This window comes from Chinchilla lanigera, unplaced genomic scaffold (assembly GCF_000276665.1).
Source record: "Chinchilla lanigera isolate Chin_1 unplaced genomic scaffold, ChiLan1.0 scaffold00063, whole genome shotgun sequence".
In the NCBI taxonomy this organism is placed as follows: Eukaryota; Metazoa; Chordata; class Mammalia; order Rodentia; family Chinchillidae; genus Chinchilla; species Chinchilla lanigera.
In genome coordinates, this window is record NW_004955464.1 from 13543307 (window position 1) to 13561768 (window position 18462).

Consider the following 18462-nt stretch of genomic DNA (forward strand, 5'->3'; position numbering starts at 1 on the left):
TACAGGTATGCACCACCAAACCCGGCTGAAACTTCTGCTCTGGCAGGGGAACGGTCAGAGGGCAGGGCTTGTGCTCTATCCTGAGAGGGAGGAGAGGATGCCGAAGGGCTCTCAGCGACAAAACAAAGTTTTGGTTTAGAAATCCTTGGACTGCAGTATAGAAAGGACCAGGTGAGGTCCCAGTCTGGAAGCCATTCCTGTAACCTTGGCAAAAGATGCCCAGGATACCAGGGGTGGAGAGAAGCAGAAAGGTCACACAGGTAGAAGTGCCAGAACCTGGTGCCTGAGTGGCTGTGCAGGATGAATGGAGGGGAAGGCTCAAGCAGGAGCAGGAAGCCTGGATAAGCCGGCTTCCTCCCTCGCACAGAACACAGGCCCACCAAGCAGAAGCCTCTCTTCTCTTGCCATTTTCTTTTTTCTTTCACAGTGCTGGGGATTGAACTCATGGTCTTGCACACGCTAGGCAAGTGCTCTATCTCTGAGCTACATTCCCTAGCCCACCTTTCCTCTCCTTTCATTCTTTCTTTCCCCTTCTTCCTTCCCTCCTTCCTTCCTTTCCTTCTCTTGTACCAGGGGTTGAACCCAGGGCCTTTGCCCTGAGCTATACCCTCAGTTCTTTTTTATTTTTTGAGACAGAGTTTAAGTCACTAAGTTGCTCAGGCTGGTCTCAAATTTATGATTCTCCTGCCTCTGCCTCCCACAGTACTGGGATTACAGGCTTTCACTTCTTCCCTTAAACCCTTGCTCAATCCCTGCCAACCCTAATACATTCATAGGAAAAAAAAAAAAAGGCTTTCTGAGACTATTTGTCCCTCAGGCTTCTACACTTCCTCCTTTCTTCATCCCTTAAGTTTCTCCATGAGCTCCCTGTGGCCTACAGGATAAAATCTAAATCAGTATGGCATTCAAGGCTTTGCAGAGTGTGGTGGCACAGGCCTGTAGTCCCAGCACCCTGGGAGCCTGAGGCAGAGACTGCAAGCTCCAGCCCAGCCTGGGCAATTTACCAACTCAGCAAAACACTGTCTCAAAAAAATAAGTAAAAATTATTATTATTTTTTTTTGTTTTCTGGTACCGGGAATCAAACTCACAACCTTGCGCTTGCCAAGCAGGCGCTGTGTCGCTGAGCTAAATCCCCAACCCCCCAAAATAAGTAAAAATTAAAAAGGACTGCAGCCCAGTGCAAAAAGCCCTGGTTTTGATCCTCAGTACCACAAAACTGACAGACAGCCCAAATTAACCTCATTTCTGGTCACTGCCACTGACAACAGACCTCGACTTCTCCACTCTCCAGGGCTTCCCAGGCCCTCGGGACCTCTCAGGGCTGCTCTGCTGTCCGAATGGCCAGTGTTTCTGCCCTTTGGTGATTTCCTGAAACTGCTAGGGGCTCTCAGTTCTGTGGTCCCACCTACCTCACCTCTCCCTTTCTGTGCCATAAAACTTAACCTTTCCCCACACTAGAGTATGAGTTCCCCAAGGGCAGGGCTTCTCTTCTCCAGCTCTGTGTCCCTGGTGCCTGGCATAAATAGTTGTTTGATAAACACCTGCTGGTGAATGAGTGGAGCCCATCCAGCTCCTGTGCAGACGGCTATGTCTGAGAGCCCATGATATGTAGGTTTATAAAGCTACCAACTTTCCAAAGCTGCCATGTGTGGAGTGGTGGAATCTCCATCCAACAAGGCCAGCGTGAGGTCTATGAGGCATTTTACAGCTATGACAGGAAATCACAGTGTCAGCAGTGGTGTCATCTTTGGACACCGAGGACATGGATTCGGTGCCATGAACGGTCAGTTAAATTGTAATTGGAGTGAACTGTTCTTCTGCAAACCATAATGTTCTTTCGCTGCAGCCAAATGGCCTTCAAGAAGGGGAGAAAATTTTTTGAAATGTCAAAGAAACTATTTCCAATTTGGTGCTCACAACCAGAGACTCTAATGATCAGTGGAAATGAGAAGCAAACAAATTAGCACTAATGGAAAATGGCTCTTGGAGAAGAGGATTTAATTTATAGTCAACTGGTCGTGGCACGCAGCACGCAGTAAAAGCTGGCGTCACCAGCTTGATCATGAGGACTGGAGCACACAGAGAATGCCAGGGAAAAATGTGCGAGTGCCATCATGCTTACTGGAGTCTCTCTGTAAGTGGCAGCCAATTAAAATAGTCATTATTTTACCTTGGAGAGAAAACGGTGTAAAAAATCAAGGCACATGAAATTAAAATCCAGATTAGGAACCGAGGTCCAAATTGGTTGGTTTGCGGCCTCCTAACCTTGGCAAGGTCTTCCGCAAGGACAACCAACCTACTTAGTCTTCAGCCAGAGTGGACTCTTTGTTTTTAATTTCCTCTCCATTTTCAGAGGTGATTAATAAATCTGGACTCATCTATAAATCATTTCTATAGCAGCCACATAATTCTTTTCATGCAGGGAAACGAAAATCACAAAATCTCAACAACTCCAGCTCCTAGGCTAAGCCAAAGATCCTTAACAAGGAAGGCGTGGAATTAAATATCAAGAGGTCAATAGATCTTGTTTCTAAATTTTCCAGAGATTTTCCCCTTACACACACACATTTGTAAAAGCAAGAAGCGTCCAAGGCATGGGCGTCAGGCTGGTGCCCCATGTTCACTGGCCTCAGACACAAGGTGCAGTCCCTGTCTCCTGTTCTTGGGGGATTCACACGCACAATGAGGCAGAGGCTTTCTCCCTAGGACCTGCTGCCTCCTCACTCTGAGGCCTCCATTCAGAGACAGACTAGAGATACAGTCCTGCTTGGCTCGGTGCAGATGAGCTGTGAGAGATCACTGTGAACAGCAGGACGCATTTACATAAGCTGGAGCAGTGCAGTCTCCTATGCACCCAGCCTATCGCTCCAAGGCTACAAACCAGGTCTGCACTCTCCTGTACTACATACTGCAGGCAAGGGCAGCCTAGTGGCAGGTGTTTCTCAATCTAAACATGTATGAACACCACAGAAAAGGTCAGGAAAGAGGTAGAGGGGCTGGGCTTGTAGCTGAGTGGGACAGCACTTTTTTAGTATGCTCAAGGCCTAGGTTTGAGTCCCTATACTGCCCCCACCCCCAAAAGCTATGAAAGAAATGACACAGCTGTACACAGTGCCTATCACACACACATGGAGGCTACAGGACAGAGCTGCTCTGGGAGAGTCAGTAGGTGAGTGGCGCGTGTTAATGCTGGGGACATCTCCACAGACCACTGTGGATTTTACAGCTAGGCTGCCCTCAATTTCCTTCTCTCACGCACTCTCTCTTTCTGTGAGACAGGGTCTTGCTATGTACTTCAGGCTGGCGTTAAACTCATTATGGAGCCGAGGCTGGCCTTGGACTCTCAGCAATCCTCCTGACTCAGCCTCCCAAGTGCTGGGACTATAGGCATGCACCACTACACCTGGTGGTACTGCGAACTGAACCCAGAGCTTTCGTACTTACCTAGCTCCCCAGCTCTTGTTTTTTATTTTGAGTCAGGATCTTGCTAAGTCTGTAAGTATCCCAGGCTGTCCTTAAACTTGTGATCTTCCTGCCTCAACTTCCCAGCATGCTAGAGTTACAGGTGTGGCACCATGCCCAGTTAGGCTAAATTAATAAAAAATATTTTTCTTTCTTTTTGTTTTGTGGTACCGGGGACTGAACCCATGGTCTTTTTTTGTTTTGTTTTGTTTTTCTCCGGTACCGGGAACCGAACTCATGACCTTGCGCTTGCCAGGCAGGCGCTTCCCATGGTCTTTTTACTGAGCTACGTCCATGGTCAATTTTAAAAATTTTGAGCCAGGGTCTTGCTAAATTGCTCAGGCTGGGAATGAACTTTTGATCTTCCTGCCCCAGCTTCCTGAAGTACTAGGATTACAGGTGTGCATCACCACACCTGGCTTTTCTTTATTTAATAATGAATTAACAGGTGGGCACAGTGGCACACACCTGAAATCCTAGCTATTCAGGAGGCTGAGGCAGGAAGATGTCAAGTTTGAGGCCAACTCGGGCAATGCCCTGAGAGCCTGTCTCAAAATAAAAAAGGAAAAAAAAAAAAGAGCTAAGGCTATAGCCCAGCATGGAGTACCTGCCTAGTGTGCATGAGGGCCTCTGTATTGGTCAGCTTTGTTGCTGCTGGGACAGAATGCCTGACATCTACAACTTAGAGGAGAGGCTCAGTGTCTTTAGTCCATGGTCAGCTGGCTCCAAGGCAGCAACGCCATGGTGGAAGTGTGTGGAGAAGCACAGCTGCCGCCCGACAGCGCCTGGAGAGTAGAGCAGGGAATAGCACCCGAGACAGACAGGCCAGGGAAGGACCAAGTCCCCCAGGCCACACTTCCGTGGCCCGCCAGGACACACCGGAAGTGTTTTCTCATTTCCTAGGCAGCTCACAAGCCAAAGGAGTTGAGGAGCCAGTTTAACTGTCACACTTGTTCAATTCCTGGTAACACACACACACACACACACACACACACACACACACACACAATCCATTCAGGCCAGGCTTTGGATAAATGTCTCCTGAAGGCTCAGGTGTTAATGAAGGTCCTCAGCCCATGGTGGTACGAGGAGGTGCTGGGGTTTTAGGTCTCCAGGGCATCCTTGGAAGGGGATATGGGACTCTGGATCCCTCTCTCTCTGCTTTCCACCTGCCAGGATGCGAGTAGCTTTTCAGCCTTGTCCTTCCCACCAGTGTTGGCCTCACTGTAGCTCCAGAAGCATTGGGGCGACCAGCCAAGGCCCAAGAGCTCTGACACCATGAGCTGAAATACGCGTTTATCTATTTTTAAGTTATCTCTAGTTATATTTTAATAGTGATGGAAATATATTTTACTCTTAAAATAATACTTAGCTAAAAATATACATAAAGCAGGGCATGGTAACTCCCGCCTGTAATCCCAGCACTTGGGAGGCTGAGGCAGGAGGAGGCACTGTGAGTTCAATTCAAGGCCTGCCTGAACTAAACTGCGTAGTGAAACCCTGTCTCAAAAACACCAAAAAGAAAAAACAAAGAAAAAAGAGTTTTCTTTCTTTATATACTTATTCTATAAGTTTTTTTACTTATAAATTAAAAAAATTTTTTTTTACCTTTCCAACTCTTTTGTTAAAAACTAAGATCTGTGTAGCCTAGGCCTACCCGAGTCAGGATCATTACCACATCTTGTGACTCTGGAAGGTTTTCAGGGGCAATAGCACATACAGCACGTCCTGTGATGGCACACCTCCAGGGTTCCTCCTTGGACCTGTCTGAGCCTCCCCTTGAGCAGGTATCATTTTCTGCAGAGTCACAGTGGTTTGCTTGGTTTGTTCAGGGTCACACTAAATTGCCCAGGCTGGCCTCCAACTTGTGATCCTCCTGCCTCAGCCTCTAGAGCCGCTAGAATCACAGGCATGGCCCACCATGCCCAACTTCTTTTTCCTTCTCATCCTCTTCTTCTTTTCCTTTTTCTTTATCATAGATTGTTTGTAAGCAGCTAATGCACTATGAACATCCCTCTTTATTAATGAAAACATTTTTTTGGTAGCACTAGGGATTGAACCTAGGGCCTTGCATAAGCTAGGTGAGCACTATACCACTGAGCCATTCCCCTAGCCCCATGTTTCCAACTTTGTGTGTGTTGTATGGGGATTAAACCGAGTGGTGCACTACCACTGAGCTACATTCCCGGCCCTTTTTATTTTTTATTTTGAGACAGTCTCACTAAGTTGCCCAGGCTGGCCTTCAACTTGTGATCCTCCTGCTTCAGCCCCGAGTGCTAGGACTATAGGACTGTGCCACTGTTCCTGGCTTGTTTTCAACTACTGTATTTATTTATTTATTTATTTATTTCGGGACAGGGTCTCACTATGGAGTTCAAGGCTGGCCTTGAACTCATAGAAATCCTTCTGTCTTAGCTTCCTGAGTACTGGGATTACAGGCATGTGCCATTACACCCAGCTTTTTTCAACTTTAAAAATTTTTTTTTTTCTTTTTTCAACTTTTAAAGAAGCTTACTGAGGTCTGCAAAAGCTGAATTTTCTTGGGGTTCTTCTTCATTTTTTGTAGTTTCCTTTTCTCTTGCTTCTTCTTCAGTTATGTGTTTGCCAAATGATAAGAAATTTTCAGTTCTCTTATAATCTTATAGGACCACTGTCAAATATATGGCCCATTTCTTTCTTTCTTTCTTTTTTTTTTTTTTTACCAAAACATTGTTGTACAGCACAGAATTGTAATAGATTCTTCCCCAAACTTCCAGCCCAGCCACAGGTGTCCTAGCCTTCACTTTACTGCAGGGGCACACGCACTCTACTTGGTCACTTCTCACAGACCCCTGTGCTTATTCACACTCCCCGCAGATCCCGCCTCCATCCATCACTTCCCTAAGGATTCCACTTCCCCCACCCTCCCCCCATACTCCTTTCCCTCATGTCCTTTCTGTGAAAGCCTCTGCCTCCATCTCTTCCCAGACTGTTTCTTTCCCCACACTCACTTCTGGCCCTGCGCTGCCCTCAGACCTAACCCCGTGCTCTCCCTCCCTCTGCTCACACTCTGGGTCAACCAGTCGGCTCACCTCCTTCTCACTTCTGCATGGCGCATCTTCATTGGCTCATTTCCTCCCACTTCTTCCCTTCCCAAACTTCTTACTCTGCCTTTTACAGTTCTTCTTCCTTACCAGCCTCTTTCATCTTGTTTCTCTATCCATCTCTAGCCTGTGCCCAGAGCTGGCTCGACCCTGGAGCTCCACTTCTGCATAGTGCCCCTGGGTGGAGGTTGCCTGTGCTCTTACACCCTGGATGGAAGGATCTCACTGGAAGAGAGGCTTGTGTAACCCAGTTCAAGTGCCCAGAAATCTGCATGCCTCCTTAAATCATCTCACTCTCATTCTCCACTGCTGCTATGCTATTCTAATCTTTCTATTTTTTGTGGGGAGAGGTCTTGCTATGTTGCCCAGGGTGGTGTTGAACTCATCTTTTATTTTCTTTTTGTAGTGCAGGCCGGCCCCAACCTCATGGCAATTCTCCTGCGCCAGCCTCCCGGGTGCTGGGATTACAGATGTCACCTTCACACCTGGCTGAACTCATCTTTTTGCCTCAGCCTGCAGAATGCACCATCTTGCCAGTTTCTTTCTCTGCTCTTTTCAGCCTCACACAGCATCTCTAATCCCTTCCTCACTGGCTGATGCTCTGTCTCTATTTCTCAGAGAAAGTGGAAGCCATCAAAAAGAATTTCCCACAACTTCGTTATCAAACCCACCAAAGTAGTAATGTCAACACACATGCTTCCCTTCTGCCACATACAAATGTGCCTCCACCTTTAAGTGAATTTCCCCATCAATGCTCTGCATCTCTTGCTTCTTTCTGCAGGATATCACTCTCTCTGCTATCTTATTTTCTCTATAATTTAGTCTTTTATCTCTTTGTTGAATCTATGCCAACAGCATCTTTTCCCACCTGAATCAAAATCCACCCCTCTTTCCAGCTATTGCCTTCTCTTTCTTCTCTCTCTCTCTTTTTCTTTTTTTTTGTCTTTTTGAGACAGGGTCTCACCATGCAGTTCAGGCTGGCCTTGAGCTCACTTTGTAGCCCAGGCTGATCTTGAACTCCCAATGATCCCCTGCCTCAGCCTCCTGAATGCTGGGATTACAGGTGTGCACCACCACATCCGGCTTTTTTCTTCTCTTGAACAGCCAAACTTCTCTGCATGCTAAGCAAATGCTCTACCTAGACTGAACAATAGCCCCAGTCTAAACTTAACCATACTTTCACATGCAATCTTTACCTCTTTATCTTCCCATTTACCTTTCAAGCCACTGTAATTGGAGCTCTGCTCCCATTATTCCACTGAAACTGAACTTGCAAAGGTTACCAACTTCCTTGTTTCTAAATCCAATGGCTTCATTCACAACTCATTTTGCTCGATTGCTAATCAGTCTTCAACATTTTCCTCCCCTGGCTTCTGAGACACTGCGGGGTTCAATGATGGTTATCTTCTTACCATCTTGGACACTTCATCTCAAATACCTGTGCAGGCTTACCCTTCTTTGCCAGACCCTCAAATCTGGGTACTTCTCAGCACTCTGTCTCAGGCCCTCTCCTCTTTTTACATATACCCTCTGGGCAAGCCTAACAAATCTGCTGGTGTGGCTGTCTTCCACAAGGCCCTACAGAGCCCCAGTTTTCCACTTCCAGCTTGGACGCATCCTGTGACCTCTGATCAGGCATACTCAGCTGCCTCCTTGACATCTCCAATTCGCATGTTCTACAGGCACCTCACATTCAGCATGCCCAGCATGGACTCCTAAAAGCCTTGCTTTCTCCTTCCTGTTGTTCAGAAAACCAAACATCATCATTTCTCCTATTATATTCCAAAACACGTGTCTGATCATTACTCTACTGTTTAAGGCCTGATGACCCCTCCACCGGCTCACAATAAATCTAGGAACTTATGTTCATAGGTGTAAAATGCATTGGATTTTTTTCTCCCATCAGCAAAACCTACCTATAAATTCAAGGCTGAGGTTTAACATCAAAGATGCTCCAGGAGGCCGGGAGTGGTGGCGCACACCTGTAATCCCAGCACTCCTGAGGCAGGAGGATCGCTGTGAGTTCGAGGCCAGCCTCAGCAACAAAGTGAGTTCAAGGCCAGCCTGAAGTGCATAGGGAAACCCTGCCTCAAAAAGACAAAAACAAACAACAAACAAAAACTCCCGCCAAAACAAAACAAAGATTCTCCAGCATCTGGCTTTGCTCTTCCAAGGTTTCTCTCACATCAGTCTCTGCCCTGGCCAGAGATCCTTCATGTCATTTCCGGTACTCGGCCCTGGCTGTCCCTTCTTTGGGGGCCTCCAAGGAGTCCTTTTTTCAAGTCTCCAAGTCTGTCAAGGCCCAACTCAGAACCATCCCTATCACAGTGCTCCTTCTCTGATTTTGAGCTTTTAATCTTCTATACTAGTTATTCCCCGCACAGAATTAATTTGGTTCTATGATTTCTCTCCCTGCTCCGTTAAGATTTATAGTCAGGGCCAAAAACCTGACAGTCGGAAGATCCCAAGGAACCTCTTTTTTTTTTTTTCGTTTTTTTTTTTCCGGTACCGGGAATCGAACTCACGACCTCGCGCTTGCCAGGCAGGCGCTGTCATTTCCGGTACCCTGAGCTAAATCCCCAGCCCCTGAGGAACCTTACTCAGCCCATATGTGGCACAGAGTAGGCGCTCAGTAAATGTCTGTTAAATGCGAGGACAAACCAAGGAAGCTATACTTCCTAGTCCCTCGTTGCCTCCAGAAGCCGGGCATTCAAGAGAGTCCCAGGGAAGACTTTCGCCTCCCCGCGCCCTCAGGCGGTCGGATACGCCTCGCCCCTGGACCGGTTGGAACGCGCCGCAGAGGCCATTTTGTACGGTTCTCTACCTCCAGCCCTCGGAGCTGCGGGTAGCAGAGGATGGAAGCGGTAGCTAGATGAGTCAAGTCAAAGAGCACTGTCTTCCGCCGGGTAGGCTAAGACGCGGTGGCCAGAAGAGACCCTCCGTATCCGCAGAATACGCGACTCTCCCGCCGACTCTACCAGTACAGCAGAGTGGGCGACTATCTCTGACCGGCATCCCGGCTGACCAATACCTGATCCGATCAAGAGGGAGAGGCGGGGCCTGGTTGCTATGGCAGGACTAGTAGGGAGCAGCGAAAGGCTCAGAAAGACTCCGGAGTTGCTAGGGAGGAGGTCACAGAGCGCGGCTCTGGGATTGGGCAGTGTCGGGAAGAGGGTGGGAGGGGCGGTGCGTGGGCGGCGCCCAGGATGCCCCGGGCGGCGGCGCGGGAGTGCGGACGGGAGTTCCGGTGCTAGGACAGTGCGGAGGGTCGGCGCCTTCGCCATGGCCCAGGCTGAGCTGGACTACACCATCGAGATCCCGGATCAGCCCTCCTGGAGCCAGAGTATGGAACGAGGGTCGGGTCCAGTCCTGGGGAGGTGACCTGACGAGTGTATTGGTCGCGAGCGCAGCCTAGCCCCGCCCGCATCGCCGCCCCGCCCCCTCGTAGGGTCCCGCAGGTCCCAGAATTGGAGCGGCGCGGAGACCCCGCCCCCGCCCCGGTCCGTCCGAGCCACGCCCCTTCCCCGCGTCTGCGCTGGGTCGGGGTCCTTTCCTGCTTTGTTAGTCTGGGACTCTCGGGCTATGCTTTTTCTATAGCTGGAGGTTGCCTGGGGTGGGCTGATTGCTTTATGTGGGCTCGGGCTCCCCACATCTCGCTTGTCCGCCAGTTGTGGCTAGGAGTACACATTATTTTCCCTCAGGAAGGCAGTCTCTTTTTGGAGAAACCGCGGACTCAGAACCCCTAGCCCCTCTCCTCTCTTTTTGGCAGTAGTAACAGTAGTTTCTGCCTTCAAGTAGAACACTGGTAAAATGTTAACTTTCCCTTCAGTGGCTGAGTGACCTTTGGTAAGCCGCCTGCTCTGGACTCGAGTTTCCTCCTCTGCAAAATGAGAGTAAAGATAGTAAAATCCCTTATAAGGTTGTTTTTTGCATAACAGATTATTTGTGTAAAGAACCTGGCACAGGGCCTGACACAGAACGAGTTTAATAATTGGTACGTAGGATCAACATTGTTTCCCCCTATAGTCCAAGCATTGAAGAAAGATGTGTGGGAGGCTACACAAAATTAATAGCCATTAAAGCAGGCCTGTGTCCATGGCAGTGCCCAGAGAATGGGAAGTTGTCTCAGTTGGGGCTTCAGGAGAGGAGGCTTGGAGGGCCATCATTGCTTCCATGCCTGCAGTCTCACTGCCAGCCGCTCAGCCTCTTATATTGTTATCACAGTGATCTTAATACAAGAGCTTGATCTTATCGAAGCTTTTCATAAAACCCTTTAGTGGCTCCTCATTGCCCTCAGGATAAATCAAGTCTAGGGGCCGGGGATTTAGCTCAGCGGCAAAGCGCCTGCCTGGCAAGCACAAGGTCGTGAGTTTCGTTCCCGGTACCGGAGAAAAACCGAGAAAAACCAAAAAAAAAAAGGATAAATCAAGTCTGGATTCCTCAGCACAGGCATTCCTGGGGTTACCTCTTTGATCACTATGTCCTTACTTTGTGCAGTGTGAGTTTTCTGTTCTGGGAACACCCAAGGGCTTGTGATTCTCTGCCTGCTTCTTTGCCTTTGTTTCTGCTCTTTCCTGTGCTGGAGATGCCTTTCTTCTGTGCTGCCCAGCACTGCCCTCTTGCTTGGCTAGCTCACCAGGTGAGGCATAGCTCAGATGTTTCCTTCACAGAGCTTTCCCAGACCCTTCTGCTACCACCTTGTGTTCCTTGGCTGGAGTCTAGGAGGGGAAGGCGGCGCCTAGCCTCCCAAAGAACAGATGGCTGTGACCAGCTATTTTTCCCTAGACCTGCGTCTGTTGCCTTGAGCTTTTGGACTTACAGAAACAAAAATATTTATCGTCTTTGGAGAGCCTTAAGCTGAAAAGGTCTGGAGCTGCCTTCTCCATGGCCAGGAGGGCAGAAATTCTCTCTCTGCCTACGTGGGCAGCCTGATGGTCTCGGTTCACATTTCTGCTCTCTTATTGGCTCCCTGTTGTTGGCAAGTTGTTGAACCTCCCTTGAGCCTCAGGATCCTCCACTAAAGTGGGAATACTAACGGAGCTTACCTCCTGTGCTTGCAAGGATTGGCAGAGCAGTGGCTGGATGTGTGTGCCTGGCACAGAGGGGGTGCCCTGCTGGTGCCTTTCCTCCTCTGGTCCTCCTCCCCTTGCTATTTTCGAGGCTGGAGCTTAGAATTGGAAGATGTCTCAGAGGCCCTTTTGTCCTGCATCCCTCTGCTAGCATGAGGGCCTTCCCTGCTGTGGCACGCTTCCCCCAACAGCCTGGCCTGTTGGAGGCACCTGGGATTGTTGGAAAGCACTTTCCTTTCTTGAACCACAGTAGGCCTTCCTGTCACTTCCACTCTCAGGTCAGTAGTTGGTGTGTCCTGGCCTGGCTTAGTTGCTGGGGCATCAGAAGTGACTCATGCACAGGCCTCCTTCAGGGAGCTGGGGTTTTGAGGAGGCAGGGCTTATAAGCAGGTGGTTTCAAAGTGATGTGGTAACCGCAGGGCTGGGGATTGAGGTGGTGGTTATAACACAGAGCAAGTAATCCCTCTTCCTTTCTTCAAGAGTCAGCTTTATGACTTCTTCCAGTCTCTTTTCTCCAAGGAAAACACTTCCAGGGTTTTCCATTGTTCTTCCATCTGATTTCCTGTCTCCTGACCTCTTAGTTCCTCCTGACCTTGTGACCTCCCCTCACTTAGCACCTGTCCCAGAACTGAGTGGAGGTGAAAGAACTCAAAAGGAGATTGGGACACTGATTCCCCAGTCCATTTGCTTTCCCTCTTCAGAGGGTTCCTCCAAGCTGACATGGCTGCTCCGAATGACAGTCTTTGGGAACCCCAGAGTGACGGTGGAGAAGTGTGTACGATGCCCATATTTGGTTTTGGGGGTGGCTTTCTCTTATACTTAAAATCCAAACTACAGAGCCCAGCACTGTGGGAGTTGACAGAGGTGAGCAGCTGATGTTGGCATTTCAGTCAGCTGGAAGACAGCTGAGACTGCGGTCACTGGGAACCCTGGGCTCTAGACCAGGCAGGGAAGCCCTGGAGCTTCCTGCTGGGAATCCCACCACCCACCAGCTGGGGCTGCCCAGGCTGAGGGTAGTCTGCCTGGGCCTTTGACCTGCAATCTGCTGTTACCCTCATTTTCTTGGGCCAGTGATTACAGTGCTTTTGGAACACCCAGCTCCCCTTCATTTCTCCGGGGGCTCCCACAGCACTGTACTAACCTGTTGTTGTGGTGCCTTTCAAGGTTTTACTCCCTGTTGCCAGGGCCTGGCAGGGATGAGTTGCCAAATGAACTGTCTGGAGTCCCTTGGAAGTGTTGAGGGCCTAGGCTACAGTTGCTCTGAGGTTTGGCCCAGCTGTGCTAATAACTCCCATCCAGAGAATGGTCCACTGGGTCCTACCTGGGTCCTTTCTGGTTTTTTGCAGTGCTGGAGATGGAAGCCCAGGCCTCTTACATGCCTGGCAAATGTTCTGCCACTGAGCTACACATCCCAGCCCAAGCAGCCTTTTTTCTTTTTGGTCTTTTTGAGACAGGGTCTTGCTATGCAGTTCAGGCTGGCTTTGACCTCACTTTGTAGCCCAGGCGGGTCTGAAACTCACAACAACCCTCCTGCCTCAGCCTCCCGAGAGCCATGCCTGGCCAAGCAGCTTTTTTGAAGGCACCTCATGCTGCTCTCATGTTCAGTGAGCTGGGTGTGGTGATGCACGCCTGTAATCCCAGTACTCAGGAGGCTGACGCAGGAGAATCATTGCAAGTTTGAGACCAGCCTGGGCTACAAAGTGAGCTCGAGGCCAGCCTGAACTGCATAGGGAGACCCTGTCTCAAAAAGACCAAAAAAAAAAAAAAAAAAAAATCATGTTTAGTGAACATTTTTTTTTTTTGAGATAGGGTCTCTGTAGTTCAGGCTAACCTTCAACTCACTGTGTAACCTAGGCTGGCCTTGAACTCTTGGGGATCCTCCTGCCTCAACCTCCTGAGTTCTGGGGTTACAGGCATGTGCCACCATGCCCAGCTGAGGGAACATTTTTAACAGTAATTTATTTATAGGATTAATGGGGCCCTGGGGCAGAGACAGGTATTTTATTCTTAGAGTAAATTGAAGGCCTCAGATAGATCATAGGGGAGGTGAAAGGTTTTGCATTTCCAGACTTTATTGTGAGCCTGCTCTTTTACTGACCACTGGCTAGCGTCCAGGAAATATTGGCATCACCTGAACCCTCAGGAAGCTGTCACTGGCACCAGGAAAACAGTGCTGCGGTTGCAGGAGGGTTGGAGCTTGAGGGAGGTCTGACAGATTCATGGTGAGCTGCAGAAAGTACAGAAGTAAGGGCTAGAGCAAAGGGGACCCTTGAGGGGGATGGATCCAATGGATAGATTCCGGGCTCTTGTGGACAGTGAGGAAACAATTTCCAGCAAATATCCGGTAGTAAGTAGTAAGTGCCTACATTTATTGAAGATCAAGGGGAAGGTAGTAACAGCTACAGGAAAAGGGGAAGAAAAGGGACCAATAACTCATGATTTCAGAATTTAAAGGCCAGATACCTGCTTTTGGTGCCTCCACTGGAGGCTAAAACGTGGTGATCTCCTAGGCTTTTGTTACGTTATTCTTATCTCTCTTAGGATAAAGGTAGTAAGGTGCTGTTTACAGTTAAATGGTGGGAAGGAAGTGGCTCATTTTGTTTCTGACTGTACTGTTTCCTCCTGAGAACCCTGGTCCCTGGAAATCTTTGTTGGGGGTTGAAGTAGGAAGTTCCATCACTTCTGAATAGGGATGTTGACCCCTACCTACTTGGAGACCAAGAAAAGCTCGCCCTGACTGAGCTGTGAGTTAAGGGAGCTAACCCCTTCCTCTGAAGATTTCTTGAACTGTGGATGTGGAGGCAAGTTTTGATCTTGAGTTATGGTCATCATCAGTAGTTTGGTGGCTGTCACACAAGAGGAAACAAATTTGACTAAGCGATTAAGTATGTAAGATCTAAACAGTAAGGCTATGAGAAGCATTAATAAAGGCTGTGTCCAGGACAGTAGCCAAGACCTCCAATTCCAGATATTTGGCCAGGATATCCATAACTCCAGGAGTTTTTCATGGGTCTTGGAAAGCACTTTTTGTGTTGTGTTACTTACTATTTTAGACCGATTGACAAAGGAAGTACATTTTTCTTTTAGGGACAAATATAGCCCCTTTGTTTCCGCTGTTAGAAGATCTGTCCCCTCCGATGTTGTGTGGCCGTTGCTGCTAGTCGTGAAGGAAGGCAACATCTGGGCAAGTTCATCTAGGCTGTGTGTCACGTTCTTGGGTGGCTTCTGATGATAGGGGGAAGATGTGATTAAGGTCTCATGTAGGTAATTACTATTATTATCTCCATTAGAGGCAGTTTTTGAATAATCCAGGATGATCCCAAAAGAGGCAGGAAAGACCCAAAAGACATCATGTTATAACTTAGAGCAAGGAATTCAAGTGTGTCAAACAAGAGAGTAGCAAGGCTAGCTGCACAGTTTACTCAGAGGGAACAAAATGTTTTATCTGTCTGCTTTACCATGTTGGTGTTTTATTTTTGAAAAGAAATTTGAGGTTGTCCACTGGTTTGCAAGTATATGAGGTCTGTGATCTCTCTTCCTTGTTTTCTGGTATCTCAGGCTGCTTGGGTCTTATACTGGAGAGGTGACTCCGCTATGTATTCCCTCTGTACCTTAATGACAGAGGAAGTAGTTAGAAGAGTTGTATAAGGGCTTTTTCATTTGGGGAGTAATTTAGTCCTGGGGAACCCTCTTTTCAGGTGGCTGCATGTGCTTGAAGGACCAGAAAATTTTATATATATTCTCTTGCCCTGGGCAAATTGGAGAGCCTGAAAGAAGGCGATAAATAAGTTCTGCCTTTTGGGTTGGAGTCCTCTTGTTTTGATGACTGAGGTATGGCTAACTGTGGTGTAACCTGTCCTCCTCATGTTATCTTTTATGAAACTGCTGCCATAAATGAACTAAGTGCTAGTCACCCCTGTCAGTGGCTGGTCCTTCGCATCAGAGCAGCTGGCATAATTCTGGGCAGTGGGTTGTTTATACTCATGTTCTACCTGTTGATGAGTTGGGCAAAGAGTGCTTGGATTTAGAATGGTAGAAGACTGAAGAGAGGTTTCTGGGTCTTTAGTAAGGATGACCCGATTTTAGTGAGCCTTTCTCCTGTCATCTACAAATACCCCTTAAGTCTGAACAGACACTTAACCTGGTGTGGGGTTAGAACTAAGAGATTTTACACCGAGATTATCCTGGCTAAGAGTGCTGTAGGGGCTATTGTTTGCAGACAGCTGAGCCAGTCCTGTGTCACTCCATCTAGGTGCTTGGAAAAGTAGGCATCTGGTTGGTTTTCCTGGCCCACATGCTGAGTTAATGCCCCAGTGGCTGCTCCCTGTTTTTTAAGCATGAAGAGAAAAAAAAAAAGGCTTAGTTAGGGGTGGGATTCTTAATTCTGTGGCCTGCATCAGGGCCTGTTTGAAGTCTTAGAAGGCTTTTTGAGTGGCCACTGTCAATTTCAAGAGTTTAGTTTTTGATCTTCTAGTTGCCTTATATAAGGTTTTGAGTTTTATTCCAAAATGGGGTATCCATATGCAGCAGAGGCCTGCTATTCCCAAGAAAGCCTTCAGTTGCTGTTTATTTATTTATTTATTTTTTGGTACTGGGAATCGAACTCAGCACCTTGCATTTGCCAGGCAGGCACTTGTGCCACTGAGCTATCTTCCCAGCCCATCAGCTGCTGTTTAGACTCTACAGGACCCAGGTGGAAATTTGCTTCTGTTCTAGAGAACAGTTGTCTTTGGTGTTAAAATGTATCCAGATACAGCACTTTTTGTTGAGAAATCTGGGCTTTGTATTGGGATACCTTATAACCACTTTTTGTTGAAAACTGAGAGTCTTAACAGTGTTTTTATCAGATAACTCCTTGGCAGGGTTACAAATGAGGAGGTCATCTACGTACTGTAATAGGCCTCCCTTTTTGGGCTTTTAAGTCTTTCATGTCTTGAGCTAACAAGTAGGGGCTATTTCTAAAACCTTGAAGCGGGGCTGGGGATTTAGCTCAGTGGCAAAGCGCCTGCCTGGCAAGCACAAGGTCGTGAGTTCGGTTCCCGGTACTGGAGAAAAACCAAGAAAAAACAAAAACAAAAAACAAAAACAAAAAAAAAAACCTTGAAGCAAGGCAGTCCAAGTATACTGTTGGTGAAATCTTTTTGGGGGATTTTCCCATTCAAAGGCAAACTAGTATTGGGAGATAGGATGCAAGGGATAGAAAAGAAGGCATCTTTGAGATCAAGGACAGAGAATCACTTAGTGTCTCCTGGGACCTGTGCTAAAAGGGTATATGTGTCTGTTACTAATTGGTAAATAGGTACCACTGCCTTGTTGTTGGGTCTGAGATTTTGTATTAGGTACTATTTCCCAATGGCTTGACTACTGGTAAAATGTGTATATTATGTGGGCACTAGTGTGGCACCAGCAACCCTGTAGCCAAAATTTATCAAATTTTAGCCTCTGCCTAACTGCTTCTCCTTCTCCTCCTCCTTCTTGTGCCAAGCCTGGGCAATTAATTAATTAATTAATTAATTAATATGTATGTATTTATTTAGAGAGAGGGTCTTGCCATGTAGTTCAGACCAGTCTTGAACTGACGATGTAGCCCAGGCTGGCTTCAAACTCATGGTGATCCTCCTGCCTCAGCCTCCCAAGTGCTGGGATTATAGGCATGTGTCACTATGCCTGGCCCTAGATTCTTTTTGAATACTGTCTTCTGTGAGGGTATAGATTAGGGTCCTTCAGCTGAATGACTATTGGATGACCTTGACAGCTCTCCTCAGCATGCTGTTGTACCATGCTGCTTAGCTTTAGTTTTTTTTTTTTTTTTTTTGGTACTGGGAATTGAACTTAGGACCTTGCACTTGAGAGGCAGGCGCTTGTGCCACTGAGCTATATCCTCAGTCCTGTACCATGTTTAGGAATCAGTTTTGGAGCAGAGAGATCAGGCCTCATGGAGTTGGGCTGGCTGGGTCCCTAACGACTAGGACATGGTTTGCCAGAGATTTGGATAAGAAAGTGGCCCTGAGCAGGAAGAGTATATCTCTTCTACTTACTGGTATGGGGTATTCTGGAATCACCATAAAAGCAGCTTAGAAAAGGCAATCTTCCAACTGTCATTTAGAGTGGGGGTAAACAAAGCTGACAAGGTAACTCCTTCAAGGTCCACAGCATTTTAGAACACAGCGGAAACTCACCCAGTAAGAAATTAGAATTGAGTGAGATGCCCCAGTGTCATAGTGGCTTGCCTGCTACACCTAGGGTCACCCAAAGCTCCTCAAAGTGATGAGGACCATGCAGGCCTCTTGAGGCACCGTCATTTGCTGTCTGAGCATTTTTCTCTGGCCATCATGGTGGAGGGTGACCTCATTCCTCTCGAGGAATGAGGCACTCCCTCCTCTGATGCTGCGGGTCTTTTGTATTCTGACAGGTCTGAGAAGGATTGGGCAGCTTTAGATTCCTGGTCACTTGCACTTGGAGCACTCCGACTTGCTTTTATCACTCTTTGGATTACCTCCATTTCCCTTAGCACCGTGGGCCTTTGTATCCATTAGGGTGAGCATGGCTTTAGCCTGACTTTTTCTTTCTCAACTTCTGTTTTGTCTTTTTTGTTTGTTTGTTTTGGTCACAGTTATATTAAAGACTAAGCCGTGTTGACCAATTGACTTAACCCTGTTTGTGGGCCTGGTGGAGTTTCTGGAACTTTCTCCTAATATCTAGAGCTGACTGACTAATAAAATCCTGCCCTAAGATAATCTGACTGTTCCTCAGCTTTGGGTCTAAATTAGTATATTTAAGCCAGAACTGAAAAACTGCTAGTTTTTCCTCAGAGCCTTGAGTGATAGATCTGAGTTTATTCTACTGC

The 18462-nt window shown here is 47.6% G+C and overlaps 2 protein-coding genes across 6 annotated transcripts in view; one reads left to right on the forward strand and one right to left on the reverse strand.

Annotated features, from left to right (window-relative positions):
* The window catches only part of LOC102015702 (chromosome unknown open reading frame, human C1orf228), a 51292-nt gene extending 41645 nt beyond the window's left edge, over nt 1-9647 (reverse strand). For 2 of the 5 annotated variants that reach the window (XM_013521638.1, XM_013521640.1), the window contains exon 1: nt 9371-9571. The gene's annotated coding sequence lies outside the window, so the exon portion shown is untranslated. The other 3 variants (XM_013521642.1, XM_013521639.1, XM_013521641.1) reach the window with 3 other exon arrangements.
* A 9-nt stretch (nt 9648-9656) lies between these two features.
* The window catches only part of Tmem53 (transmembrane protein 53), a 24566-nt gene continuing 15760 nt past the window's right edge, over nt 9657-18462 (forward strand). The window contains exon 1 of the mRNA XM_005398747.2: nt 9657-9889. Coding sequence (XP_005398804.2) covers nt 9829-9889 — 61 coding nt within the window. The 5' untranslated portion in view covers nt 9657-9828. The remainder of the gene's footprint in view (nt 9890-18462) is intronic.